We start from the raw sequence: 27488 nt of genomic DNA on the forward strand, positions 1-27488 counted from the left end.
ACCCCTGTCGCGGGCGAGGCGCTTAGCGAAACCTCATTGACGAACGACCACACCCAATGAAATCCGGGACGTGCCAGCTCCATCAGGCATTGAACGAGAACTGTATTTCGAGGTATATAAATATCGCAAAGTGAAAACGACCATCAATTAGTGGAATGAGTAAATTGAGAGAAGCCTCGATCATCATAAAAAGGCTGGGCCTGCGGCACAGTCGCGAGCCCAATGACTGCGCAAGATGCCAAGCAACCTGCACTCTTTTCTGCACATCTGACTGGGATACTGAGAAGCACCCCAGACATCTCGTAGCAGCGAGAGCGTCGCTTCCAAGTTGTCCAGGCACTCTATCAAGCATTCAATCCGCATGCAAGCCACGTCTGTCAGATCAGTCACATCAGGCCCAAAGTGGAGACGTGTTGCAGCCCCTGCTTGTCCTTAAAGCGGCGCACCCAGGGTCCAGTCATGGCAGGTTGGCAGGGTCCGCGTCTCCTAATGCAGTGCCAATGACGACACAGTGACAGCATCCCTGCTCGCATCCGCATCCGCACCTCAACGTCCATCAAGATCACCAGCAAAGCTTTTGAATGTCACATGCAATGCAGTGTACAGCAGCGATATGCTAATGGTTGATCATTTGTGCGAAACAGTGCATCATCCTCAGACGACTCTGCCCAGACTAAATAGCGTACAGGAAACAGAGAAACTTGTCCCAATCAAGTAAAAAGAAATAGAGGAGAGATGATCAGATGCCAACTCGGTCATTTCGACCTGCCGCCCATCCCAATGCAATTCGTCGTGTCGAGGTATTTCTGCTGCCCTTTTTCGCTGTCCATGCCCCTGGATATACTTTTGAATCTCCCAAACACCAGAAGAAAAGCCAATCCCAATAACAAATGGGAGCGTCCACATGAACGACTTCCCTGAAGAAAATGACAAGAATCGAGCCAAATCACGGCTTGCCTCGCTGCGCTGCGCTGTGCTGTGTCGTGCCATACCCATTCCATCACCCATCACCCATGCTGCTCATCAAGCAAAATCAAAAAGCAATATCCAACAATGCAACCGCTGAATCGTGAAAGGGGTATCGCAGACCAAACTCAGAGCTTTCGGCCAAACATGAAAGAGCCGTACATGCCGCCGACATCGGCGCGCGCCACGGGAATCTTCCGCATGCCCCAGTGGTCGGCGCCCATCTTCCACCAGCGGTGTCCACGGTCGCCGTCCTTGTGCAGACGCACCATCCAGTTTTTTGCTGTTTTTTCTCCTGCAGCGTCCACCCGATGCGTTCGAGCGTCTTGTTGCGCGACAGGGGCTTGAACGACTGCTCCGACACCTCAATGACCTCGAGCGGGTTCGACGTTGCCTGCAGCAGGTTGCACTTTCTTCGAGAAGAGATCGACGAGGTCGAGCCTCACTGCCCCAGAGGTCCGAAAAGTCAACGTAGCGCAGGGCCGCAAGGCTCCCTCGGGCTCCTCCTCCCCGGTCTCGGCATCGCCTGCGTCGGTCATCTGAGTGTCCTCTTCGTCCTTCTCCGCCGGCACAAACAGCTTCGACGCCGCCATGACGCCCAAGTTGCGTCCAAAAGCGAGCTCCTCAAGGTGCTTCGTCAACGGCCGCAGCAGCTCAATGTGCGACTCCTCCATGCGGCTGCCCTTCAGGCTCAGCGACCGCAGCGTATTGGGCAGGACGGGGAGCAGGGTGCTGACATCTTCCTGGGCCAGCAGCTGCTGGCTGCGTGCATCGGTGGCCACGCTGAGGAACACCAGAGTGTGTCGGACGGCAGGGTGCTCGGCGAAGAATCGGATAACATTGGGCGCCGTCAACAGCGTGCACTTGGCAATGTTGAGGTGCGTGATGCGGGCCGTGTGAGGAATCGACCAGAGAGCCTTGTCGGTGACCTTGGTCTGGGCGAGGTCGAGGTGAGTCAGGTTGACGAGGCGGGGGAGGATCGTCTCAAAGACGGCCGACGGCAGGGTCAGACACTTGTGGAATGACAGGCGGGTGATCGACATGGTCTCAGGCCACTCCATGGACACGAGCGAGTTGAAGGAGGCGCGGAACGAGGGCGACGTGCAGCCGGCAAAATCGAGCGCCTGCAGTCGAGGTAGGTTGAAGAAAAGCTTCTGGAGCACTTCGGAGCTGAGGTCATCGTCAATGTGCTCCATGGCGAGGAACTCTTGGAGGTGCGGTGTGAGTTGGAGGCATTGCAGTAGGGTCTCGGAGGTCAGGTTGCGCGTCGTCTTGCGCTCGCTGGCCGTCTCGAAGAGGGTCGAGTTGTTGAAGTGGCTAAAGTCAAGTCGTCGGGTAATGGTGCCGAGGGACGGGTGTTCGGTGGTGTTGGCGAGGAACTTGCGGAAGATTCTCGAGTGGGGGATGGTGATGTTCCTGTAGAGAGCATTGAGGGTCGCGCCGTGCATGGTCCTGGAGGTCAACAGCAGAGACATGAGATCGACATTGCGGCGGGTGACGCCGTTTGGCGGGGGCACATCGAGCACGAGGAGCTCAATAATGGAGCCTGAGGTGGTCAGCACACGTGCGAGGGACGGACGGCAGCGAAGCCAGGGGAACAAGAATCGCAGAACATACCGAGCAGCTCGAGAGGTAGCTTCTCAATGGGCGCGCTACCGAGACCAAACTTGCTCTTTCCCTTGGACGGTGCTGGCGGGGTGCTCCATGCCATGTGCAGGGCTTGGAGGTCACCAAAGCTGCGACTCGCCGTCTTCCCCTTGACGTTGATCTGCTTCCATCCCTTGAAGTTGTTGGCGGGGAACCAGTTGCCATGCAGCCTGCTGTTGGGCAAGGTGACGGGTGGTAGGAACTGAACCTCACCCATATCGATGGCGGGAGGCGAGGGAGTTGGCGAATCGTCAAGGATGGCGTTCTCGTGAGCAGTGGCGTAGGAAGAGACCTTGGAGGATGTAAAGGTCTGGGCTGGACCACAGCTGTCTTCACGGATAGATGAAAAGGAGGAGCGTCCGTGCTGATCCGGGGTCGAAGGACGGCGGAGGAGCTCTGGGCGGTCGACATCCATTTTGTATTTAGGTTGAGGCTTCTGCTGGAGGGGTCGAGCGTGGCCAGCGGAGGGGGCGTGGCTCTGAGAAGCCGACGCGGTGGTCATGCTGGGCCCGGGGGGTGGCAGTTCGGGGCGTGGTACAGGGTGTGAGCGTGAGGGAGGAGGCAGAGAGGAGAGAGAGAGAGAGAGGAAAGAGCAGAGTAGACCGAGATGGAGATCAAAAAGTAGGAAGCTTTTGCTATTCGTCCGAGAAGGCCGACCTTTTAGGTAAGAAGAAGAGGTCGTGCTGCGGGGAAGGAGGTTTGTTGGTGTCAAAGGAATTCCAGAAGACACGGATAGTGGTGAGGTGGACGTGACGGTGGTGGTGGTGGTGGTGGAGGAAGAGGAGAAGGAGCCTCTTCTGGCCGGTAGGTGACACGAGATTTCGAGTGTGGTAGAAATGACGAGACGGGCGAGTTGAGTTAAAGGTAAGTCAGAGACGTGCTTGACGCAACCGTTGAGCAAACCAGGTGATGCGGGAGGCGACAGGCGGACTAAGTAGTAGTCGAGTAAGGTAGGTAGACAGGTGGGCAGGCAAAAGGTAGGTCGGTACGCAGCTCGGAGGAATGCAGGAGATGGGCGGGGGCAAAGCAGAAGGGGACCAAACAGGGTTGTGGTATGTGGAAAGCTCGGCCGGGGATGGAGGGTTAGGATGAATCAAAGGATGGGGATGGGGATGGGGAGAGGACCACGTCTTGTCAGGGCCAAAAGTCAATATCGGCAAGGTCTTGGAAGGCTTGTCGAACTGGGATTTTTTTTTCAGGTGCCTCGACTCATCCGAGAGATCCTGTGTAAATGGGATCAAGTACTAGACGAGAATGGCAAGTCGCCTCACGGTTGGTTGTCAGTTGATCAGGCACGATGACTGACTGACTGACTGACTGACTGACTGACTGACTGACTGACTGACTGACTGACTGACTGACTGACTGACTGACTGACTGACTGACCGGATCTCCATGGAACAAGGGTGGCACTGATGGCCCTGTGAGAGAGGTCAAAGCTGGCCTGTGTGAGAGGCCAAAGCTGGCCCGTGTGCGAAAACAACGCCGTCAGGGTGCACAGGGGGGAGACTCTTTCACCGGCCCGCATATTGACACCACCAGGCGAGGGCCGACGCTGGAGATGCTGAAGTTTCTCTTTGGCAAAGATTGGGTAATGGAAACCAAGGGATGGCCACTCGATCATGGTCACATGAGCCTTCTTGGCATTGACTCCAGCCATCGAGATGACCAGACACTTGTTTGAACCGGGCCAGCGCGCGAGCAAATTGCCGGTCTCACCACACCTGACATGAATGGCGACAGTCGTGCAGTCCAAGGGGGGTGTGTGTGTGTGTCGTGTCGCGACGTTGCGATGTTGCGATGTTGCGATGCTGCGAGTTTCGTGTTGGGTAATGAGAATTGCGATGCTGCTCAATTGGGGGGATTGGGGAGATGGCATCGGCGACTTGGGGTCTCTGCAGTGCAGCCAGCGTTGCAGCACAGCAAGGCACACAGGAACCTACCTGTGCCTTATACAGTAGTACCTTGGGTACGTCCAGCAGAAGAGCCCACTGATTGCATCATCGCTGTCAGAATGGCACAGTGCTGTACATAGTCATGTCACCTCGCCCTCCCAGCACGCGGCTGCCTTGCCCTGCTGCGGCGTCCCCTTCTCACTGGGGTGGGCGGAAGAAGCCCAGGCCAGGAACGGCCACCTCGCCTCACCTCATCTACCTGTACCCAGTTACCCAACCTCACCACCGCATCACCCTCCAGCGTCCGAGCTCCAGAACATCGTGACCCAAGACAACCAGCAACTTCGCCCAGCTCGTAACTCCGCGAACACTCGGATATCCTCAACATGTCTCTCCGTCGTCGGACCGCCCCAGCCACGGCCGACAACGGCACTTGTCGTGTCTTTCGGCTGCATAAGTTCACGAACGAGTTGGACTGACGGACCGGCAGCATTACTCCCTTCTTATGCATCCCTTTGGACAAGACGATGGAACGGCGCCAAGCACGAACAGACGACTTGCCAGACAGGGCACAGCGCCTGCGCGTGGGTTGATCATGTGAGGTGAAGAGGTGGTGTTTCGCAAACGTAATTGATGCAGGCTACGACTAATGAAAACTGCTTGGGCTCGAGAGTGCCAGGCGCTGCTTGGAGCTGGCCCCGTGCGACACGACAAGAGCCGTCTCTTCTGCCACATGACGACGCCTGACGTGAAGGGGATGGCGGGCTCGATCGGCAGGTTCGTCGGGGCGAGTTTGGCCATGCCCCTTGCCAATGCTTCATTCAACAGCCATTTTTGTGACGATGCGACCTTGGTGACCGTGGACCGCAAACGGTCGAGATCAACAGCTTGCTCAGGTAAGCTGCCAATGGCACTTCAAGGGGGGATGACAGCGCCAGCACAGCAGTCAGCGTACTGTACGCACCACCTGATCGCTCGCTGCGAGGCGAGGGCCAGACCAGGGAGCCTTCTGCCTTCTCTCGCGCTCTGTCGCTCTCTTTCCTCTGACTAACACGAACCCATGCTAGAACCTTGCGGCTGCTGGCCCCCTGTGTGAAACAGAGACCGCCCTGCCGCCCAAGTCTGATCCGAGCCCTTCTAGCGGGACGCCCTCGTGGCCCAACAGCAGGGGACGGGGACCTCTTCCATTTGTGGGGAAGCGACTGCAAGGTGAAGAAAAAAAATGTCGGCGCGAAGGAAGAAAGAAAAAAAGAACACCGACCCTTGTCAACCAACCATCCAGCCATCCATCGTCTTCTCAACACCAAGAACCCTCCCAAAAAAAAAGTCTGATGAACCGAAGCCAGCCGCCGCAGCACCGCTCGCTAACACCGACTGGGCCTCGCGTCCACCCAGCCGGATATTTTACATACGCACACCCACTACACAGTAGGTATATGACACACAATACAACACACCACAGGGACCACGATGCAGTTTCGGGATTGTCTCCCCCAGCTCACCGTTTCCTCGAGAGCCACCCCGTCAATTCGTCAATGCATTGCATCCCCCGTCATGTCTGGCCCAATGAGCGCCGTCTTGAGGTCAGCTGGACCAGCATTTCCCCTTTCCCACCCCAACCCTCATTCTATTCCCCAGCAGCTGTGACATGTGCGATGCACTACGAGGCAAGGTGAGGCGCAAGTAACCACGGGGCCTGGCTGCCTGCCAGCTAGCTTCCTGGGTAGGCCCATCCCATTCCACCGCCGCCCGGAGATGCTCCTGTCCGCATCTGCCGCCTGCCGCCTGCCGCCTGTCGCCTGCCGCCTGCCGCCTGTCGCCTGCCGCCGTCCGGTTCGCACCAATTACCCCAGAAAATGATCTGTGCACGCCTCCCCCCCCTTCTTCGCATTCGCCGAAACACACACACCCACCACCCAGCCGCTGGGACCCGGCGCGAGAGAGGGCAGCTTGCTCTGTCCTTCTGGTGTTGCTCGCTGCATGGCTTCCCAAGCTTAGCTAGGTACCTCCCTTAGGCAAGGTAGGTAGGTACCTAACCAGACGTCGCGGCCGACGGCAAACTTTAGGCAGGTACCTACCTTAGCTGGATAACCCCCGAAAGCGTCATATGCATGGCCCTCATCGTGCCCCTGCCTACCGCCCCGAGTCTAGAACTCTCCCCCTCCCTATACGAACCCTGGGAATCCGAACCAACACCGCTGCGCTCGGCCGGGGTGGCACTCAGCTTTTGCCAAATGACCGACCCCTCGCGCTCGCTTCCGCTCCGCCCACGACGCACGCTCACATGACCACCTCTCTCCGCCCCTGAGCAGAAGAACACCCCGGCAACCACGGCCTCCTCGACAAAGTCGTCCAAAAACGGCAGCGCGGCAGATCAACACCAACACCAACACAGGCCAGGGTCACTTGGTCCTCACAGTCACGCGGTTATCGTGTTGAAGGGCTACAGTTGATGGGCCCCACGATGACGTCCCTTTCTTTGCATTTTTGGGCACATTGTTCTTCATGTCTTGTTTTGCACACGCAACGTACACCTCAAGTCATCCCGTGGGAACCGGACCATTGGGCCCACACGACAGGTTTTGTCGTCGCTTGTCTCCTGTCTGACTGACTTCACGTAAAACCAAAGAAAAAAAAAACCTTCCGAATGCTACCCCCGTCTGGGTCATGTCAGGATTTCCCCCACCGTCGCCGCCGCAACGTACTCACATTCGCGTAACCCTAACGCCTGGTATGATATGCGGTGGAGGAGGAGGACGTCTCCTCTTCCCCGTCCAAGTCCAAGGAATGTTCTTTCCCAAACGCCCAAGGAGAAAAAGACGAAAACAGCAGAAAGAAAAAAAGCACGAGACAAAGTCATATGAGGTAAAACATGTCGTGCTGGTGATGACGATGATGGTAGTAGCGATAACGGTACTTGATGATGCTGGTTTTTGGAATGTGTCTGGTTTCGTCGGATAACTCTGCTGTGCGCGCCAGATTCACAGTCTCTACCTGCCGTTGACCTTCTTGCCCGCGGCAGTCAGACGCTTCTTGCACGGCTCGCAGAACCATTTCGCTGTCGAAAACTGTCAGCAATCGCGTCAAGCGGAGAATGAAACGGAGCCACACTGCCAGGAGGCAGATGCAGGTCGTCAGAAGGCGCAGGACTGGGGACAAGAGTAACTCACCGTTTCCCTTGGGCGCCACCTTCAACCCCACGCACTCGAGATGGAACCACTCGCGCTCGCACGTGTCGGCGTCGCAAGCCACCATCTCGCCGTAGCTCACGCTATTGCAGTAGCAGTATCGCGGCTCGTCCGCGTCAATGTCGCCCTCCTCTTCATCGCCCGGTGCGGCGGCAGCACCGACGCCGACGCCGCCGCTCCCGTTCCTGGCGCCCTCCTCTATGGACCGCGCCGTCTGCGCCGCCTGCACCGTCGTAGTCGAGGTGCTCTTCTTGCGCTTGCCTGCGTCCTTGCCGTCTGCGTTGCGCGACGTACGCGAGCGCACGGCGGCGTCAGGGAAGTTCGGCAACGCTGGTGTCGATGGTTTGCTGGCGCGGCCGCTCTTTGTCACGGTGGCCGCGGTGGCTGTCTGCGACACAGGCTCGCTCTTGCGGTCCATCTCCTCTTGTTTCGGTACTGTGGGCAGTTCCTTCTTGCTCGTGGCGGGGGTGCTCGCGACCGACAGAGGCTCGACGGGCTCGGCGTCCTTCATAACCGTGTCGGGCTTGGCTGGCGCAGTCGTCGTCTCCTTTGTTGGCTTGGGTTCGGGCACCCCCGGCCGCGGCCAATTGGGCGTCAGTGGGAGGTCTGGCGTGCCCTGCGTTACGCCGTTCGGTTTGTTGGACGCAGAGGATGACGGTCTCAACTTGTTGGCATCTGCTGTTGATTGTATAGAGTTTTGTCTTGCGCGGGCGGCGACCAGGGCCTTGACAGGCAAAGGGACTGGAGAGCCACGAGGCAGCTTGGCGTCTGGAAACGCTCCAATGACGGGCGATGATGTAGCTGAAGTTGGATTGCCTGTGACACCGTTCCTGCTGCGACAAAAAGTGTCAGTGTGCGAATATTACCAAGGGTGAGTAGATAGATAGAAGGTACCTTTTCTTTGCCTGGCCGCTGCCACTCGGCAGCGCCTTTCTCTTCTTGGGTCCTTCGGGCGCCGGCGTACCCCTGGGGCTTGAGGTCTTGGTCTTGGGCGCATCGGTCCCGAACACACCAGCCAAGGCCCGATAAGCCGGTCGCGGTTGCGGCCGCCGGCTTCTCGACCCCTCGTCGATTAGGCTGAGCTGCTGTGCCGTTGGTTGCGCCATTGGTCGTAACGCCCAGGCCCGCGCCAGAGGCAGCGTCGGCCGCCGTCTTACGCGCCTTGGCTCCCTTTTTCGTAGTTTCTGTCTTGCCGCGACCTTCGTTGTCGTCGAGATCCATTTCGTGATTCTGTGTCTTCAGGTTCTTCTTCGCCTGGACGGCCTGCTTCCGGGCGTCGCTCCTGGCGGCCGCCTCGTCCGCCAGCGCCTGGGCAGCAGCCGATATGGCGGCAGCGCCCTCGCGCCGTGAGCGCTCGGCGTGGGCGGCCTTGTTGCCGGCGCGGTTTTCGGGGTACGCCCAATGCGTGGTGCTCCCCCACTTGGCCTCGTCGCTGAACTCGTTCTCGACGTGTGGCCAGACCTCGTCGATGCGGGCGAGCTGTTTCTGCAGGGCGTCGTTGGCCGTCGAGATGACGTGGTTCTTCTCCTCGAGCGACCCCAGCATCTCTTGTATCTTGATGGCCACCTGCTGGTACAGCTGGCGACGGGGGTCGGGGTTGGGGCCGCCGGAAGCGGAGGGCGCGTGGGAGTCGGCGACGGAGGGGGCGGGCGGCACCTGCGTGCTGTGCGCCACACCGGTCGAGCTGTTCTGCGCGCTCATGGTCGCGGATACCGGGGCGAGCGAGGTGGTCGCCTCGTTGGGCGCTGGGGGCTGCGCGGCGGCGACGGGCGCCATGGCCGCGTCGACGAGGTTGAACAGGGTTTCCTCTGGGGCAAAGATTTTGGCATCGACCTCCTTGAGCAGCGTGAAATGGCGAACGAGCTCTTTCGGCAGGGCGGTGATCGCATCGGCGAAATGTGTGACGGCGGGGAAGATGTCGATGGGCTGATCAGAGCTGGAAGCGCCGGGCAGAGAGTCCCGTCCGCCGATCGGCCCTCGCAGATTTGAGACGCGCGACGGGTTGGTTCGAGCCTGTCGGACGGGCTGGGACCGCCTGCTCGACGGCCCATCCACTGACGGGGGCTTCGCCGACTTCATGATCGGACTGCAGGGGAGGAGAAGGGCAGGTGTGGTTCGGGATGGTGTTGTCGAGAGGTAGGCCAAGGAAGCCAGAGGAGGTTTGTGTTGAAAGTCGTGCGAGTTGTGGGAGAACTCTAAAGAGGGCCTCCTGGGGGCGGAATGCGACGGGAGAGCAGAGTTGGAAGCTTGATTGAAATGATTCAGGACATTGTAATGCGTTTGGGATAGTCAAATCGTGTGGAGATGTTGGAGGTCGGTGGGCAGAACGCGAGTGAAAGCGAGCGTGTGAGGTGGTTGAGGTGGGAGATCGAGAGAGTGACAACTTGGGGGGGCCCTGCCGCCGCCTACCACTGATTTCCTGCGCTGTTGCTCTCTGGCTTTGGGCGGAGAAATCCCGTCACGGGCCAGGAACCAGTGAGGAGCCGGCCTGAGGCCCCCAGAGGCTCCAGTGGGAGCTCCTCCCCCTCGGCTCACACCAGCCACACCTCTTATCGGCATCGCATCTACAATCGATAAGCCTTTTTTGCCAGTGTCGTCATGGGCGCTGGTCACGTTGCATTCTGGCCTGGATCACTCGTTTGCCTTTATCTGGCTGCTGGGCTGGACAATGACAATGGCGACAACTTGACATTGAACTCTGGCTTTGACTTTTCCTCACAGCAACGACGTGAAGCGAACAATTTGGAGGCGCGATGCACGGCCACTCACAAAGTGAAGCATGATAAGAAAGTGCACCCAGATAAGCAAACCCACCCCTGACTTTGCACAGCCATTCGGTTCCTCAGAGTACCTACTTAGGTACCCAGGCAGTGTTCTCGTAAGAAGGACGACACCAAAAAGAGAATCTCAAAATATAAAATGAGTATGAGTATGAAATCTGCCTGGTATCTTCCGTCCCAACGTCTAGTACTAATTACAGTAGCCCAACCGTAAAACCTCCATTAGCCAACCCTTACCCAGGCGCCAGGCCAGGTCCTGCATTGGAGGGTCAAGTCTCGAATCAAGAAATGCCCACCCACATGACGCGCGCGCCAAGCCAAGGACTACGCCGTCTTGACCGCTTTCCGGGCCCTCTTCTTCTCGGGTCGCTCTTCACGGTCCATCTGCTTTTGCCTCCACTGCCACTCCAACAGCACGGGCAGCCAGTGCTGCAGATCAAACTCAGGCCACAGACACTTGAGGAAGAAGATCTGTGTGTCCTGGTGAGCCTGCCAAAGCATAAAGTCACTCAACCTCTCGACGCCACTAGTGCGGACAAAAATGTCGAGCGGGGGGTCTCCAGCCGTATACATGTGGTTGTTGAGCGTCTCAGCGGTAATCGTCTCGGGGTTCTTGAGCAAGGATTGACCGGGTTCGTGGTGTGTGATGTGCGGCGGTGATGGGGAGCCGGGAGGCAGTGTCGCTGATGACGCCGTATCGTCATCGGCGACAGACCGCGAGGATGGTGTAGGTGATGAAGGAATAGGCGTGATCTCGTGAACCGCAGACCAGTCCTTCTGATCCTTCTCATCCAGCTGCTTCGAGAGGATCTTCTGCGTGATGCGGGAAGCAGGGAATGCCGTAAATTTGGGCTCGGGAGGCGTCATGTAGTCCTCTACCGTAGATCGAATCGCGGTAGCCATCTCTTCCCGCGATGTGTAGGGAAGACAAATGTTGAGAGCGTTCCTGGCGTCGTCAGTATCTCGCACGATATTCGTGCAGCTTGACGGTCACTCACTTCTTGTTGTTCTTGGTCATCTCCACCGCCCTATCTACAACCTCGAGGACGTCCTCGCGTAGTAGATCCCTCTGTCCAAGAACCCTGACAGCAGCGCCGTACTTGTCAAGAAGGTCGCCGTGATGCGTCAGTTGCTCCAGCTTCACCTTGGCCAGTTCCATGAGGCCATCCACTTCGTATTGGGGTCGGTTAAAGTTCTCGATGCTGAAGGCGTACACAGTCACAACCTTGACGCCAGACTTGTAACAAATTTCGAGGACCTGGTAAATGATGAGCAGTTGGTCAAGAAGAATTGCCGGATTGCCATACGTACCCTTGCTAGCGCTTCGAAGCCGTGGTGATGGCCCTCAATGGTTTCCATCCGTTTCCCTCGTGCATAGCGCCTGTTGCCATCCATCTCGAATGCCACATGTTGCGGGACGGGGCCCTGTTTCAGCGCCCCGATCAACAGCTCTCTAAGCTGGTTGATGGCCCATTCGGACGGCGGGGAGCGTAGCAGCCACTTGCTGATGTTCTGGAAGATCTCGGCCATGTCGCAGCGGATGACAGAAAGTTTGTTGAGCTTCGGCGACCCTAGTTGTCTTGGTTCGTTGAGGCACTCGGAGGGCTGTATGGATAGATTGGTATGTAAGGTAGTCACACAGACAAAAAGTACAGTATTAAGAGATGACGCTGATGCGAGTGGTGTGTGGACGGAAGGAAAAGAAGCAAGTGGCAGCCGAACCAGCTTAAAGTCGGCCTTCCAAGCTATCACGAGTGTCAGAAACAAGACACTTGCGTATTGGCGGCGAGAGTGGCCTGCGCCGCGCCTGGTTACGTACCCACCATCCACCACGAGCCGAGCCTTCGAAGAACACGTCAAGCGCCAATCAGTAAGCTCCAATGCGCCACACTGACCAGTGGCCCTCCCCTGTGACGCAACTCATTCTCATTGGCTCTAAACTCCCGTAGAGGGGGTTTCCTTCGGATTGGCCTTCGGGTTGTCCTTTGAAGATCATCCATGTGGCATCATTGACGGGTCGAGCTCCAACATGCCCAGTTGATCATGCTGCTGCACTGCCTGACTGCCTATTCTTCACCTTTACCAAAGTAGGCAACCTCAATCGAAGCTTTGCGGATTCGGCCCTCAGCGCCAACGAGTCAGCCAAGCCGACGAGCGCCCTACGACGACGACGACAATCGCCGGTGCCTGACCCACTGCCACACACGATGCGATCATAAGTGCCAACGAACAGCCCCCCCGCCACTTCGCCCATCATGTCGTTCACGAATGCGCCCGTGACGCGCGCCCTGGTCATTGGCCTTGTGTCGAGCTCCGTCGTCGCGAGTCTGTTTGATGTCAAGCATTACTTCTACATTCTCGTGGACTCGCATTTCTGGCAGTACCGTCAATTCTGGCGAATGCTGAGCTATCAGCTATGCTACACAAACTCGAGCGAGGCCTTGTTTGCTTCCATGACCCTCTATCAACTGAGGATTCTTGAGCAGGTCTGGGGATCGAGAAAATACGCCGTAGGTTTTATACCGCCCTGATGACGGACCGGGTGCTGATATGTTTGCCTCACAGTCCTTCATTGTCGTCTCTGGCCTCCTCACAGCCGTCATCCCGCCACTGCTTCTGACAGTTTTCCTTCGGCCGCTGACAGCGGGTCTTTTCAACTACATGCCGGCTGGTCCGACCCCCATCATCTTCGCCATACTCGCCCAATACCATGCCATTATCCCGCACATCTATCGATATCGGGTCGCTACATCGTCCGCCAACCCCTCGAGCGACTCTTTCACGGGCATCACCTTGTCAGACAAGTCGTACAAGTACGCGCTCGCCCTACAGCTGGCCCTGTTCCAGTGGCCGGGTTCGGTTCTCGGTGCGCTGGTGGGATGGGTCGTTGGACACTCCTGGAGGAGCGATTTCCTCCCTAGTGCCATGACGAGGTGGCGCGTGCCCGGGTGGCTCGTAGGCATCAGAGCACAGAGGAGGCGCGACGAGTTTGAAGGGCTGAGGAGGAGGTTGGAGGGCGAAAACACATCGGCCACGGCCTCGGGGGTCCAGGCTCCGGTCGAGGGAGGAGAGGGAAGGCAGAGGACTGTTCCTCAGGAGATGCAGGACCAGCTGCGAGGTTTCATGTAGGTTTTGCAGCCAGACAGACAAAAAAACTTCAGACCAAAAAATTAAGCCAGCCACAACAGCCCGGCACGTTTTGAAAAGCCTCTCTTGCATGGCCTTCGTTAGAGTTGAGCCTCACAGTCACGTCTTGATATCGACTATTGATCCCATATATCCCGGCCCCGCTTATTCCGACCCTAGCCCAGGGCCCTGGGTTGACCTGAGATTGCGATCGAAAGGAGGTGCCACAGCGTCCATTGCCGCATGCATGGCTTGTGAACCCTCTCCAAATTCGAGGCCACCCATCTCCTTCGCGCATTGCGCGCCTCTTGCTGACAGTCGGTGTGCCAGACGCTGACAGGATTTCCTTTCTCAAGTTAAACACGCCACTCAACTGGGACATCCTCCAGCGCAGGCCAAGGCGACACAGAGGGGGCTAGCCAAAAATACAGGGGCCGTAGCGCGACTGGCACTGGCCTCGAACAGGTGGACGCGCCTGATATGGCGGGTGCGCGTGGCGGAGAGACCCCAGCCACCTTTGCCACCCCAGGCGCTGAAAGGAAGACGTGGGCGGGCCTCCCAAAGGGGCATAGCGCCTGGAGCGAGCAAATGCGCATCACCAGATGCGCCTGCAAGGGGTTCACCGTAGGTAAGGTACCGCAGATCCGCCCTTAGCCCTCTCCTCCCAACCAATGCCACCCTGCCTAGTGTCTATGCCTGCCGCTGATGGCATCGCAGCCACTTCTTTTTCTCTTTTTCTTTTCACGACTCGACAATCAGGTGTGTAGGCTCGACGAACCCGACGACCTTCGCCACGACATCCCTCGACGAACATCTCGACTCCCCGAGTCCCAGTGGGCCTTTGTGCTGGAACCCGCTGCAGCCAGCCGTGAACCAACCCCTAATCGAGCGCCCCCACGCACGCGACAACTACATCGAGTCCGACGTCCTCGACGAACCCTCCCCTTTGTCTCCTGCGCAACCTGAGCGAGTCTGCTTGGAGGATGCTGTGAGCTGGGCAACTGCTGTGCGGATAGTCACCAGCTATGGACCGGTCTTCGCCAGGAAGAGACCCCTATGGGTATGCGCCGGGGAGGCTCTCCCCAGCCCAGTACCAGCAGCCACTGGGCATCAACGGCAAGACGCTGGTCGATGGATACGCCAGGGATATGGCGAGTACTTCCAGAGGGGATGAGCCCCGTTCTAGTCCGGTTCGTGGTATTCCGTGGCAGGCCTCACATCAGGGGCGCTTACTGACACTTTGTGCAGCTCAACCCTGGACAGATCCAGAGTTCTGCGCTCGTAGACCTCAAAGACCCGATACAGGTGCATCTTCTGACGGAAACGGCATTGACGGACAGCAAATCCTACGAGATTCTTTCGCAGGAAGAGGTGGATGGACTCAAGAAACAGGTTCAGACGTTGACGCAACGGATCCAACAGGCCCGAACGAATCTAACCATTCAGACGAAATATCGGGATGCCGCGATATCCATGTCCAAGCTTTATTCCACCGGCAGGCAAGATGGAAATAGGAGGAAGAGCTTGCTCAACCGATACAGCGGAGGAGACTCGGCTCGCGAGGCCGAGGCGGAAAGACAGGCGAGCGAGAGGAAATGCGAGGAGCTGGCCACCGAACTTTGGAACCTCGAGAAGAGCCTCGTGGAACCCCGACAGCGGCTGCTTCAGCACACGGCTGCCATTCTCCAGTTGACGCACAAGGCATCAAAGAAGGCCGCGCCGCGGAACATGGGGCCGCCTGCCAATGGCATACCGGGGAGTCCTGAGAGTCTCTATGCCTTTTCGAACGGTCGCAACAGCATGGAGCCTGGCGACGACATGTACTTTAACGATCAAGGCCTCTACCAGAGCCTCGATGACGGGACCCTCAGTCGAGGGATGGGCTCCATCCCCATCGAGCCACCACTGAAGTCCGCCAACCGCGAGCAGAATGCCCAGGCACAGGCAGAAATCGAGCGCCTTCAGGGCGAAACCGCGCAGAGACGAGCCGAAAATGAACGCCTTCGAGTCGAGTACGAGCAGGCGCAAGCTGAGATTGATCGCCTCAGAAGCGACAACTCTCAGTTCCTCTCGGAGAATGAACGCCTGCGCTATGAAGTATCCGAAGCTCAGGCTGGGAGCGAAGAGAATGTGCAAGCACGGGGGCAGGGTGATCAGCTGCGGCATGAAAACAACCAGCTCCGCGCTCAGACTGATGCCCTGGCGCAAGAACTTGATGCCTGGCGCCAGGAAGACTCTCAGCGCCTTCAATCGATATCGAGCACGGAGCAGAGGCTCGAAACGCTGAACCGCTCCTTGCGGGACGTCATCGTCAAGCTTAACCCAGCCAAGAACGGCGACTACCAGGCCCCGCCGTCAGGCGCTTCTGCCGGATCTGAGAGGTCTCTGCAGGGTTCTGCGACCCTCGACAGTCACTTTGCCTATCTCGAGCGAGGCCTGCGGACGGTCCAGGAGGACCAGGAATTCAAAACGTCGCAAAGCTTAGAAGAGGCCGAATCAGCAGCTGCTACCGCGTCTATAGCACTGGCCCGCGCGGAAATCAGGGTCGACAACCTCAACTCTCAGCTTTGCGACCTGATGCTGTCTGTCGATTCCAACTACCCAACTCCTCCTGATGCGACCAACTCGGAGCTCGATGATCAGTTTGACTACGCCGATCGATCGCTCCAGGCCCTCGAAACGCAGCTGAGCCGCGTCGATCAACTTACCACCAACAGCGAAACGAGGAAGAGAGAGGGCGACCAGTCTGAAGCCGTGCTTATGGGGCTATGGGACATAATTCAGAGCGGCTTCGCAGATATCCAGCAGCGCAAGGACCAGCGGCGTAAGATGAGGGCGGAGCAGGGTCTGGAGCCCGATGAAGATGATGTGTCGGGAGATGAGGGCATGGACGTCAACGAACCTTATTCCCTGTCTGCCTTCTCGACCAAGGTCCAGTGGCTTTATGCTCAAGCTACAAAGCTCAAGGACCAAAAGTCGGTTCTGAAGAGGCAGATCAAACAGCAACGCGAGCTGAACAACAAGTCGGATTCGGCCAAGGACGAAGAGCTGCGGTCGAAGCAGGACGAGATCGATCAGATCAGAGCCTTGCTCGAAAGCTCGGGGCAAGAGGCGAACAAGGCCCAGACACTGCTCTCGCAGGCGTTGCAGGACGTTGAAGATGCCAACAACGCACGCTCCGCCAATGATGCCAGCACGGCTCAGTTTAGGCAACAGCTTGAGGAACGCGATGCCAGGATTGCGGCGCTGGAGGCGGAAAGCAGGTCTGTCCAGACAAGAATGGCCGATGTCAGCTCGACGGTACAGGACGCGGAATCGAAGCTCAACCAGGCCATGGAGGACGTCGCGCTTCTCACCACCAAGTTGGCAGATGCCGAGCGACTCGCCGAGGAGAAGCAGCAAGAAGCTGAAGCCAAGTCAAAGGAGGCCAAGGATCAACAAGAGGAGATGGACAAGATGAACGAGATGATGGTCGGCCTCAAGACGGAACTCACCTTTGCCCAGGCTGAGCTCGACGGCGCTTACGGCTCTCGTAAGGAGAGGGCTGCCGCTGTCGCCGCTGTCAAGAGCACGGTCGAGGTCGAGCAGCTGAAGACGGAGGTGGAGCGTCTCAAGGATGAGCTGGCGTCGACGCTCAAGGAGCTTGAAGGCATTACGGCCGAGACTATCGGCGCCGAGCGCGAGAAGCTCGATGTCGAGGGTCGCCTTGACGACGCCCTGGCCGCTCGCGCAAGCCTCGAGTTTGAGATGGCGAGTCTACGCGACCAACTCGAGGGCGAGATGCGCAACGCCAGAGACAAGGTTAGCAGACTGCAGGAGGAGCTCGACGCTGAGAGGCTCAAGGCAGTACCTGGCGCTGGTGCAGGGGCTCGCCCCGGAGCCGGCGCGTCGATGCTGAGCGAGCAGTTCAGGGCGACGATGAAGCAGGAGAGAAAGAAATTCCAGGAGGATATTCGGGTAAGCACACTCCAGCCACGTAGATTTTGGTCGCGATGGAAGCTAATCAGTCCCGCAGGAGGAGCAGGCGAAGAGGCGAAGACTCGAAGAAGAGCTCCAGAAGCTACGCAAGGCGGTCGGCCCTGGCAAGAGCCCTCTCAGCCCGAGATAGCGTCTCAGTACCTAGAGCTCTCGCCGCGTAGCTCATCCGTCAAAGTCGATGCGCACGTGCTGTACTACGACCAAACCTGTATACGAGATTTTCTTTGGATATATACTAGTTCTCTTGGGGTCCTCCGCCTTTTTCTTCTTCTGGCTGGTTGGGAATCTTGCATAGCGGGGGGTTCGGAAAGGTTGAGCCACTGGTGAGTGTTCTCTTCTGGTGCCTGCTCTGGATTTTGTATTATGAGTGAAGATGTAGATCAGATGGGTAGGGGATGATGGGTTATGAATAAGCTTGAACGTGCGCGCCGTTTACAAATGTGATTGCTTGGTCTCTTGCTTCATGTCCGGGAGGCCTCATCCGTGGAAATCCAATGAATGGTCAGGGAAGAGGGAAGAGCAGATGACTGAACGTCAGCTATTGGGCGCCTGTTCCATTGGGCGAGCGTTCTCGTGCATGGCTCAGCCTGACCTGTCGTGGATGAAAATGGAACGAGCCATTTCCACTCCTCGTTCTGCACTTTGTTTCGACATCTTACAAGGTCGCCTCGACAGAAAACGTGATCGACCGATGTTTCGAGTACTCTACGTTCTGGTGTACGAATCTCAACGCTACACCTTCCAAACTCAGTTCTGATCCCACACTTGCTCCAGTTCGTAGGTACTTGACCAGCCCTACAAATTGCTCAGCCAGGCTCTGACTGTTGCGCATAATATGGCAGAACCAATCGGGCTCGGTGCCAGCGTGCTCGCCTTCGTTACCTTGACTCTGAAGTCCGCCAAGGCGATTCACGACGTTCTCTCTGCGGTCAGGGAAGATCCGGACAGCGTACGCCGCCTCACGAGCGAGGTGACTTTTATGGAATCTATCCTCAGGCGGTTATCAAACTTCACAAGCCTGCAAATCCAAACCATCCCAGCGTCTGACGCTGAAGCCCTCGAAAATCTCTTGAAAGGATGCTTTGATGATCTATCAAGCATCTCTAGAGACCTTCAAGCTTTCGTCGTATTTCCCAAGATAAACACTGTGCGGCGTGCTTGGAAACGGCTCCGCGCTGCCAACAACGAGACGGATATAGTTCGCATGACAGACATGCTGAGGGGGCAGGCGTCCAAACTCCAACTCTACCTGACCATTATCCAAACCGAAACAGCGGCTGCCGAGTCAGCTAGTCGAACAGCAGAAGCGGCAGTTCAGGCCATGCGAGGTGATCAGCACACGGCCTCTTTGGCCCAGATTGTGGGGATGCTCACGGGCCTGCGCCCCCTGACAACATGTGTTGACCAGAGCGAAATCGTCGAAAGACTCGCGAGGCTTGCAATGGAGGATACGCGAACGGTTGAAGTCGATGACTACGAAAGCATCGTCGCCGACGTGCAGGAGCTTTTGAAGGCCACCTTGGACGAGAAGACGCCGCTGCAAGAGCCTGAAAAGAACACTTCGTGGCGAAAGGCGCTTGCTCCTGGCGAGTTTTCCGGGGATGTTGGGCGCTTTCGAAAGCTGTTCGCTTTGGCTTCGCGTCTCAGCATCAACGGTGGGTTTCACTATACTAACTTTAGGGAGCTCATGAAATCGACACACGGCAAATGCTCGCTTTCTAGTCAGGAGTATACACAAACCATCAACCTCAACAGTGGCGCGATGTCGCTCTCCTTCTTGACTACCAAGAGTCGGTCCTCAGACTCTGCTTCCGAAACCTTCTCAGTGACAAATAGGTTGAGCTACACAAGCTTCAACGCACGCCTCACTTTCCGACCACATCGCACGCGGTGCGTCATCACAGCAATAGTGTCAATGATTCGCGCACCTGGTCTCGACGCTTCCTTGCCTCCACGACTAATGGTCAGCCCTATTATACCCAGAGGTTCGCTTGTCTTCCAATTGGTTCAAAAGGGCAGCCTTGGTGAGCTCAAGTCACTGTTGGCCAGTGGCCAGGCCAACGTCCGGTCCCAGGACGAGGATGGTCGTACTTTACTACATGTGGGTACCATGACTGCTTTGCCTTTTGAGTCTTGAAGATGCATCTCTGATTTATTCTAGTATGCGATGCGACGTAGAGTGATGGACCTCGAAGTTTCACGATTCCTCATTGATTGTGGGCTCGATACCAACGCTACTCCAACGAAGCTCGAATTCGCGTAAGACCAACTTGCTGAAGATTGCTAAGACGCCCAGATTCTAGATGCTTGACACTTTACAAGTTCTCCGCTCTACGAATTGCTCAGGCTGCACACCCGCGAAACGGCTCCAGACGTCGTCTACGCCAATGCTAAGCTTCTGCTAGAAGGAGGCGCGGACACATTTTTAGCACAAGACACTTTAAGCCTCGTCTATAAGGCAATACGCCTTGGTCGTGGTGACATTCTTCGCAACATGGCGACCAAGTGGGTCTATTTTCCCACGGATTTTGCTAAATCTCGTGGGCGCGGATTACTGGAGACCGCTATCAATCCCAGCAAGATTAAACTGAAGAATCGCCCACATATTGCCATTGAGATCTTGGCCCCTATCCTTGACATGGGCGCTTCTGTCCACGATCGCTCCCGCTACCGGTCCGGGTGGAGCTGCTTGCATCTTGCGGTCCACTTTGCAGCCTTCTGGGGAAGCAACGTTGAACGTAACGCGATCATCTATTTAGTCCGACGGGGTGCGGACGTACGTGCCAAATGCGACCGTGGCACCAGTGTGACGGACGTTGCAAACGTTACAAAAGGGAGCATGAGGGCGGGAAGCTATACTCGGGACCTCTGGGATGCCGTGCTCGCCGCGTGCGGGTATGACCTCCACGAGTTTCCCAGAGACTATCCATATCGCCCACGATGGGGATCTGGGCCGGGAAAAAGCTACGGCATGAGCGATCTTCAGAGGTTGTGGAAAGGCAAGGAGTATCTTTGCCCGTACTCTTTTTGCTCTGAGTGCCCGTCGTCGGGAATCGATTACGACCATGAGTTGCGTCACATCTTACAAGATGAGAGTCCTTGGGTGGGCGAGCGTCAGAAGGCGCTGGCGGAGTCACGGCATAGGGAGCTAGTTACGGACTAAGGGCTACGAGAGCGTGTATACAAGGACCACGGAGGGCCAAAATTCAGATGTATTCGTATCCCATGCGGCGAGGATGAAGAACGGCTGTGACCTTGTCGAACCCCGGCGATTGGCCCTTACTGCCGAGCTCGCCTCCCCCCTAAGCAGAGTGACAGGTGCGCATTAAGCCAACTTTCCAGCTTTATATATACGATACTGCAGGGAGCTGACATGGTGTCTACCGCTCCAAGTCCTACCCCCTCTGTCATTCCGTCGCCGCCTGGAGGTGCCCGCACACCAAATTACCCCAGGGTCGCACAACACCTCGCCGCAGGTCACTACACGCAACGCTGGTGAGCTAGATGGAGTCAAGTTTGGGTTGGGGTTTAACGCAGGGCCAGACGATCTGGCGTGGGTGGTGGGGTCATGCGACGTGGAATGCCGCCGGACGGGCGTTTTGGGAAAATGCATGGCGCCCACACGGACCAAGGGTCCCGGTCGGGTCCGGCGGTTCACATTGGCGATTGCCCATGGTGGCTGCGACGCTGCACGACCAGAGTGCCCTCTCTCTGCCTTATTACTACCAAGGGTGCGGGTGCGTCGACGGCGGGGGGGCAGAAACTTGCTCAAACGGACTCACGCCGGTTCTAGGCCCGCGACAGAGCTGCCTCAGCTTCCCAGCCCTCAAACCCTGGTGTCTTTTTCATGCTTATTCCTCATGTTTTCACATGACTTGGTCATCTTGTACCATTTGTGCCGAGTCCCATTGGTCAGAGAGGTGGTGAGCAGAATACCTCCATGGTCTCGGCAAGCCTCCAACACGGAGGTGAACCCCCGTAGTACCTCGAGGTATAAAGTCCTGGGAGGATTCTCTTCGGCAAGGGGTCGGAATCCCGGTTGTTTGGTTCCCTCATGCACCTTTGTTCGTTGGGACTTGAGCGTGGTCTTCACGTGGCTATCAAGATCTCATCTGGAACATACCGAATCTTAAAATCATGGTCTCACTTCGCACAGCCCTCGGTCTGGCCGTTTGGCTGACCGCCACTAATGCCCAGAGCTCTGGCCGGCCCGGACATGGCATGATTGGTCTTGGTATCCCCATGTACGAGCCCGCGTGCGCCCATGCCTGCCGCGGAGGCAGTCCCCGGGCCGCCATCGACTGCGGCAACGGCGAGGAACATGCTGCAGGCCATCACGGAGGTGTAGCTGTGACACCAGGTACGATGCCATGAAAGAGCACCGGTCAATGACTCGAAGTGTCTGTAGGCCATAGCTAACATGTGGACAGAATGCATGGCCACCAGCGAGCCGTGGCTGAAGACAGTGGCATACTGCATCTACCAGCATTGCAAGGACATTAACAACTCGACGCTCGAGCGGTACTGGCAGACTGAGCTGATCAGCAGGCATGACGAGCCACAAGCAAAGTGGTCGTACCAAGAGTCGTTGCACCACGTTCTCGAAGGCGACGTTCCTACCGAGGTGTTGCAGGAAGACGGCGTTCTCAACAGGACGGTCCTCGTCGATGAAGAGTCTTATATCGCCACGGCAAATGGAAACACTGGTTTTGGCAACACCGAAAGGTGGCACGTCAACTTCAAGTAAGCGTTCGCTAGTCCTCTGATATCCTTAGCCATGTTGGGTAGTTGTATGAGGTAAAGTTGACCAAGAAGGCCTCGCTGACTCTTCATGTCACTAGCCTTATCATCCTCCTCACTGGTGCCGGAATCCCCATTCTCTGCTCGCTCCTGAGGTTTGTTCCGTTTCCCGAGTCCGTCGTCAGCAAGTTCTACGCCTACATCATCGAGCCTCCTGTCCTCGGATCCAGTCACAATGTCCCTGTACTCAAGAACTTGGCCATAGTTCCCACAAGAGGGCAGGCTCTGTTCCTTGTGTACATCTCTGTCATCAACATTATCGGGTCCTTCGTCATGCTCGACCAAAAGTCGCCCAACTCGTGGTGGGGAAGCAAGCAGGAAGAGTTCTTGTCTCTGTATTCCAACCGCGTGGGCATGCTTTCGTTTGCAAACCTTCCGCTGCTCATCCTCTACGCTGGCCGGAACAACATCCTCTTGTGGATCACCGACTGGTCGCACTCGACATTCCTGCTCCTCCATCGCTGGGTTGCCTTTATCTGCATGCTGGAGGCTGTTCTACACTCTGCTGTGTACCTTGATGTTCATGTGCGAATTTATAAGGATCATACTGAGATTGTAAGCTGCCCATATTGAAAAAGTCGACCATGCTGGAAACTGATAATATCAAGGCTTCGGTGGAGTACTGGTACTGGGGTATCATCGCGACGCTTGCGTTGGTCCTCATTATCCCGTTCTCGGTTCTTCCTCTTCGGTACGTCAACCTTGTGAGGGACAGCACAGCGCGGCCTGACTAAAGACTCATTCTGACGTGAACAGCCAACGGCTGTATGAAATCTTCCACGCCGCTCATATTGTTCTTGCCATCATAACTATTGTTGGATGCTGGTATCATATCATCGTAAGCTTCCCCACGCTCTCCACAGAACAAGCTTTGATCACCAGCTAACATGGACTTACTTAGTGGCGATACGAGCGACAGTGGGGATATGTAAGTCTACCAATGTTCAGAACCACGTGAGTGTCGATGCTGACGTTATCTCAGGAAGCTTGGGTGCTCATGGCCATCGGCATCTGGGTCTTTGACTGGTTCGTGCGTGTCGTCCGCGTCGTGCAGAACGGCGTCAAGACGGCATATGTGACCAAGATTGACGATGACTACCTTCGAGTTGATATTCCGGGCCTCGATTCGCATGGCCATGTTTACCTGTATTTTCCCACACTCAATTGGCGTTTGTGGGAGAGTCACCCGTTCTCCGTCATTGGCAACAGCAACCTCGGCTCCGGATCTGCCGAAATCAACACTGGTGGAAATTCTCCCAAGGATTCCGAAAAGGTCTCACCAAATGTTCACGACGGACCCGTGGATGCCTCGTCTTCATCAGCCTCGTCTCGGGCATCGGTGCGCCACGGCCCCGCCGGAACGACACTGTACATCCGTCTGCAGACGGGCACAACCTCGTCCCTCGCTCAAAAGGCCGGCTCCGCCATCGGTGTTCCCGTGTTGGTTGAGTCGAGCTACGGCAGCGAGTCGCTCTACCCCGGTGACGGCCACGCCCAACCATCTACGGCATACCCCAACCTCATCACCATCGCCGGCGGCGTCGGCATCACTGCCGTGCTTCCCGTCTTGAGCAATGCCCAGTCTCTGAATGCCCCGCTCGGCACCAAGAAACTCTTCTGGGGCGTCCGCGCCAGCTCAACCGGGCTTGTCACCTCGGTGCAGAGCATCATCGCCGCTTCTAGTGTGTCTGCTGAAGAAAAGTTGACGCCTGTCCCTGGTCGCAATCTGACGAGGTGGGGCGACGTTGACGTCGAGGTCACTGTGGGAGAGAGGTTCAACTTCCGGGCGTTGCTGGAGGCGGAGCTGAGCGGGCAGGCTGCCACGGTTGGCACGACGGTCATGGTCTGCGGACCGGCGGGCATGGCTGACGAAGTGAGGAACGTCGTCACTGCGTTGGGTCGGCACGGGGCTGTTGTCCGCTATGTCGAGGAGGCATTTGCTTGGTGATGATGTGCTATCGAGGTAGTTTCACGAATCAAGACGCTTCGGAAATTGCTCGTGCTGTATTTGTCAGATGTGCCAAGAACATATTCGCGTCATGCCCGATTCGAGGGATACCCATGTTGTTTACTCGATTTAGAATTATTCCTAGTAATGGTGTAACGTGACGCGGGCACTTTTTGCTGATACAATCGCTGCTAATTTGAAACAAACCAGTCGTCGTGCTTGAAGGTTCAGCTCTGGAGCAAACGTTGGCCTCGACACCTTAGCTCACATTGAATATATGACTCTTCCATGAACACAGCCACACGTTGTCGCCGCACAGAGTGCAACATTAGGGTGTTCTGACGTCAGGTATCATGTTTGTATGAAAATGTTATTCTAATAGCGTGGGGACTCTTTGGCAGGGCTTCTAGGCTTCATCTCTGTGCTAAAAATGAAGCTCGAATACTCACATGATGGTCTCCATATTGTTTGAGTCATGATAGGTCCCTTTATTTGCCTTGAGGGCTCGGCGGTCCAACAGTTGCCAAACTCCAGACCCGAGGTTCCAGGTCCTCTTGGCTTCGGCCGACTCGGAGTTGCAGATCGAGCACTCAACCTCATTGGTGGGTGCAATCAGTGATCGGCTCCGGCAGTCGTTGATGGAAGAAGCGCTCTCGCATGGCGAAGCCGAAAGTGGTGAAGTATAGCGGACGATTGCTATTACTCATTACTATGTAGGAGACGGGTGGCTGTTATGCGTGATGCGTCTAGTGTTCCAAGAAATTCCCGAAGACCTGGGTCCTTCTAAGAATGGGTGTTCGCAAAGCCGCACATCATGATAAGATCTGAATTAAGAGCAAGGCCACTGACTAGACGTGCTGTGCAGCCCCCTTTTTGGTCACCTAGCAGGACATACGGCAACGCCGGCAGGCAATCTGCCTTATGAGGGCCAGGGTGATGTGGTTTCACAGAGAGCCCTGCCGAGGTCGACCACCAGACAGACAGACGGCCGTGCGCGCGCGGCTGAGCCCGCAAACACTGCAACGCGAACGACTTCTGTGCATACAGGCGCCTGTTGAGAGAGACAAAGCGCGGCCAAATCTGGACGATGAAACGCTTTCGTAAAGTCAAATCTATCTCCCATCTTGGCATCTCTGGCATTTGATAGGCCCCTGCCAAGAGAAGAGGCTCAATGAGGAAAGTTCGCATAAGGCTTGGTGATCTCTGCTTCATGCAGATCGTGCGATAACCGAGTCAAGACCGTTGTAATGCCCAAGGTTCGACTCTGTCGGGCCACTCGGATTCCCCGTGGACGTTGACATCGCGAGGCTTCACGATGCGACCCGTGGGAACTTGGCAATGGCGACCCGGCAGTTGTGTGTCCTTCGGGACGCTCAGAGGCCGTCATGTGCACCTGACCGGCGATCCGAATATCCTCCCCCACGGAATTACCTTACCTTAGGTACCTTGCAACCATGGTTGTGGGGAGAGGTAGGTAAGGTGTCGAGAGACTCCTCTATAAATGAGAGAGTCTTCCTCGTCGCTTTTGATGTTTGCTTTCTTCACCCAGCACACAGATCACAGCAACCACTCCTCCATTCACAGCTTCTCTTCTTTCTGCTTCACCTTGCCACGAGATTTCTCTCCAAGCTCTCAGCACCTTTTTTCACCCTTTTTTTTGCCTTACCCCCCATTACTCACAAGAATCAACAATCAGCAATCTCCACCATGGTTTCCAAGATCTTCTCCACCCTCGCTTCCATCGCGCTCGTCGCGGCTGGGCCTGTCAGCCTCCGGGCTGTCGTGCCTCACGACTCTCTGAACCCCGTGACGCAGCGAGTCCAGACCGGAGCCATTGGAGACGCCATTGCCAAGTTCAACCCTCTTCTCCACATTGCCAATGGCTGCCAACCCTACACGGCCGTCAACGATGCCGGCGATACCAGGTATGATTGGTCCGCAGACGACTGACCCGGTGAACCCGGACCGGGTCTTTCTCTGTATCTCACGCCCCTCCCTCCCCCCACGCAGCCTCGGGCCAACGTAGACTGACTCTGCGGGAACCCAAAACAGCGGCGGTCTGCAGGACAGTGGCAACATTTCTGCGGGGTGCAGGGACCAGTCCAAGGGCCAGACGTACGCCCGGGCCAAGGTGGTCAACGGGCAGCTGGCCATCATGTACTCGTTCTACATGCCCAAGGACCAGCCGATCGCGGGCAACGTGGCAGGCGGGCACCGGCACGACTGGGAGAACGTTGTCGTCTTCGTCGACGACCCGGCGGCCAACGCGGCGCCGGGCCTCCTCGGCGGCGCCGCGTCGGGGCACGGCGAGTACAAGAAGACGGCGACGCCGGACCGCGAGGGCGACAGCGTCAAGGTCGAGTACTTTACCACGTTCCCGACCAACCACGAGCTGCAGTTCACGGCGACGACGGGCAAGACGTACCCCATCTCCGACTGGGACGCCATGCCCCAGGCGGCGCGCGACGCGCTCGAGACGACCGACTTTGGCAGCGCCAATGTGCCTTTCAAGGACGCCAACTTTGACAGCAACCTCGCCAAGGCAGCGCTCTAGATGGACCCGAGGGGCGAGGGCGAGGGCGAGGGCGAGAGGGAGGGAGGGCCAAGGTCCAGCAGCAGCAGGGAGCATGACCACCACGTGCGCCGCATGTCAGGCCGAGGCGATCCCCAGTCGTCGTTGCATCTTTGTACCGCGATCAATCTCCGGGGGAGTTCCTTAGCTCGGGCTGCTGTGGGCGGTACATGGTATGTGGACAAGGGTTTCCGGCTGGCTGGAAGGCGTTCTGAAGAGGGTTTTCGCTGCTGGGCAGTAGTAGCCCTGGACTGTATCGTATCGCTTCAGCGGCTCCTGGGCTGGGCTGTCCGAATGTGGTCAAAATGTCCGGGTCAAGGGGAAAGGGGGGTTGTCTTACTTCAGCGTTGGGGGTCAAGGATGTGTGGAGTCTTGGTTTTTTGTTTGGTTGTGTTCAGGGTAGATAGAGAGAGAGAGAGAGAGAGAGACAATGGGATTGCGTTTGGATCGAGACGCGAGACGCCGGCAGTAGGAGAGAACCTGGTCATGTTGATTGGCTCAACAGGCCCCCACCCAGGCTCGGCGATGCTTGTAGCGACGACCGACCCTGCAGAGCGCCACGTGCACCAGCGCAACAGCACAACAGCG

The 27488-nt window shown here is 57.0% G+C and overlaps 9 protein-coding genes across 9 annotated transcripts; 6 read left to right on the top strand and 3 right to left on the bottom strand.

Moving 5' to 3' along the window:
- Positions 1–1094: 1094 nt before the first annotated feature.
- VDAG_06985 (F-box protein) lies at positions 1095–3115 on the bottom strand (the record flags this gene model as incomplete). The annotated part of the gene is made up of 3 exons (XM_009655890.1): positions 1095–1249; positions 1340–2512; positions 2584–3115. 3 exons carry the CDS (start codon positions 3113–3115, stop codon positions 1095–1097), a joined length of 1860 nt encoding a protein of 619 aa, XP_009654185.1.
- A 4383-nt stretch (positions 3116–7498) lies between these two features.
- On the bottom strand, positions 7499–9775 carry VDAG_06986 (uncharacterized protein; the record flags this gene model as incomplete). Its single annotated transcript, XM_009655891.1, has 3 exons — positions 7499–7566; positions 7679–8529; positions 8661–9775. The coding sequence occupies 3 exons, from the start codon at positions 9773–9775 to the stop codon at positions 7499–7501; spliced, it is 2034 nt and encodes a 677-aa protein (XP_009654186.1).
- A 1025-nt stretch (positions 9776–10800) lies between these two features.
- Positions 10801–12177, bottom strand: VDAG_06987 (dehydrodolichyl diphosphate synthase; the record flags this gene model as incomplete). Its single annotated transcript, XM_009655892.1, has 3 exons — positions 11788–12177; positions 11475–11734; positions 10801–11422 (listed from the first exon to the last, which is right to left on the bottom strand). Exons 1-3 carry the CDS (start codon positions 12004–12006, stop codon positions 10801–10803), a joined length of 1101 nt encoding a protein of 366 aa, XP_009654187.1. The 5' UTR covers positions 12007–12177.
- A 554-nt stretch (positions 12178–12731) lies between these two features.
- On the top strand, positions 12732–13605 carry VDAG_06988 (UBA domain-containing protein Ucp14; the record flags this gene model as incomplete). Its single annotated transcript, XM_009655893.1, has 2 exons — positions 12732–12986; positions 13042–13605. 2 exons carry the CDS (start codon positions 12732–12734, stop codon positions 13603–13605), a joined length of 819 nt encoding a protein of 272 aa, XP_009654188.1.
- A 1022-nt stretch (positions 13606–14627) lies between these two features.
- On the top strand, positions 14628–17710 carry VDAG_06989 (uncharacterized protein; the record flags this gene model as incomplete). The annotated part of the gene is made up of 4 exons (XM_009655894.1): positions 14628–14792; positions 14851–14994; positions 15049–17559; positions 17618–17710. 4 exons carry the CDS (start codon positions 14628–14630, stop codon positions 17708–17710), a joined length of 2913 nt encoding a protein of 970 aa, XP_009654189.1.
- Positions 17711–18415: 705 nt separating this feature from the next.
- VDAG_06990 (uncharacterized protein) lies at positions 18416–19717 on the top strand (the record flags this gene model as incomplete). Its single annotated transcript, XM_009655895.1, has 2 exons — positions 18416–19470; positions 19564–19717. 2 exons carry the CDS (start codon positions 18416–18418, stop codon positions 19715–19717), a joined length of 1209 nt encoding a protein of 402 aa, XP_009654190.1.
- A 501-nt stretch (positions 19718–20218) lies between these two features.
- On the top strand, positions 20219–20743 carry VDAG_06991 (uncharacterized protein; the record flags this gene model as incomplete). The annotated part of the gene is made up of 1 exon (XM_009655896.1): positions 20219–20743. The coding sequence occupies one exon, from the start codon at positions 20219–20221 to the stop codon at positions 20741–20743; it is 525 nt and encodes a 174-aa protein (XP_009654191.1).
- Positions 20744–21717: 974 nt separating this feature from the next.
- On the top strand, positions 21718–24328 carry VDAG_06992 (ferric reductase transmembrane component 4; the record flags this gene model as incomplete). The annotated part of the gene is made up of 6 exons (XM_009655897.1): positions 21718–21940; positions 22011–22323; positions 22422–22935; positions 22989–23071; positions 23137–23218; positions 23363–24328. 6 exons carry the CDS (start codon positions 21718–21720, stop codon positions 24326–24328), a joined length of 2181 nt encoding a protein of 726 aa, XP_009654192.1.
- A 1707-nt stretch (positions 24329–26035) lies between these two features.
- On the top strand, positions 26036–26882 carry VDAG_06993 (necrosis- and ethylene-inducing protein; the record flags this gene model as incomplete). Its single annotated transcript, XM_009655898.1, has 2 exons — positions 26036–26253; positions 26381–26882. 2 exons carry the CDS (start codon positions 26036–26038, stop codon positions 26880–26882), a joined length of 720 nt encoding a protein of 239 aa, XP_009654193.1.
- Between the last annotated feature and the right edge of the window lie 606 nt (positions 26883–27488).

This window comes from Verticillium dahliae, genomic scaffold (assembly GCF_000150675.1).
Source record: "Verticillium dahliae VdLs.17 supercont1.15 genomic scaffold, whole genome shotgun sequence".
NCBI classification, from domain to species: Eukaryota; Fungi; Ascomycota; class Sordariomycetes; order Glomerellales; family Plectosphaerellaceae; genus Verticillium; species Verticillium dahliae.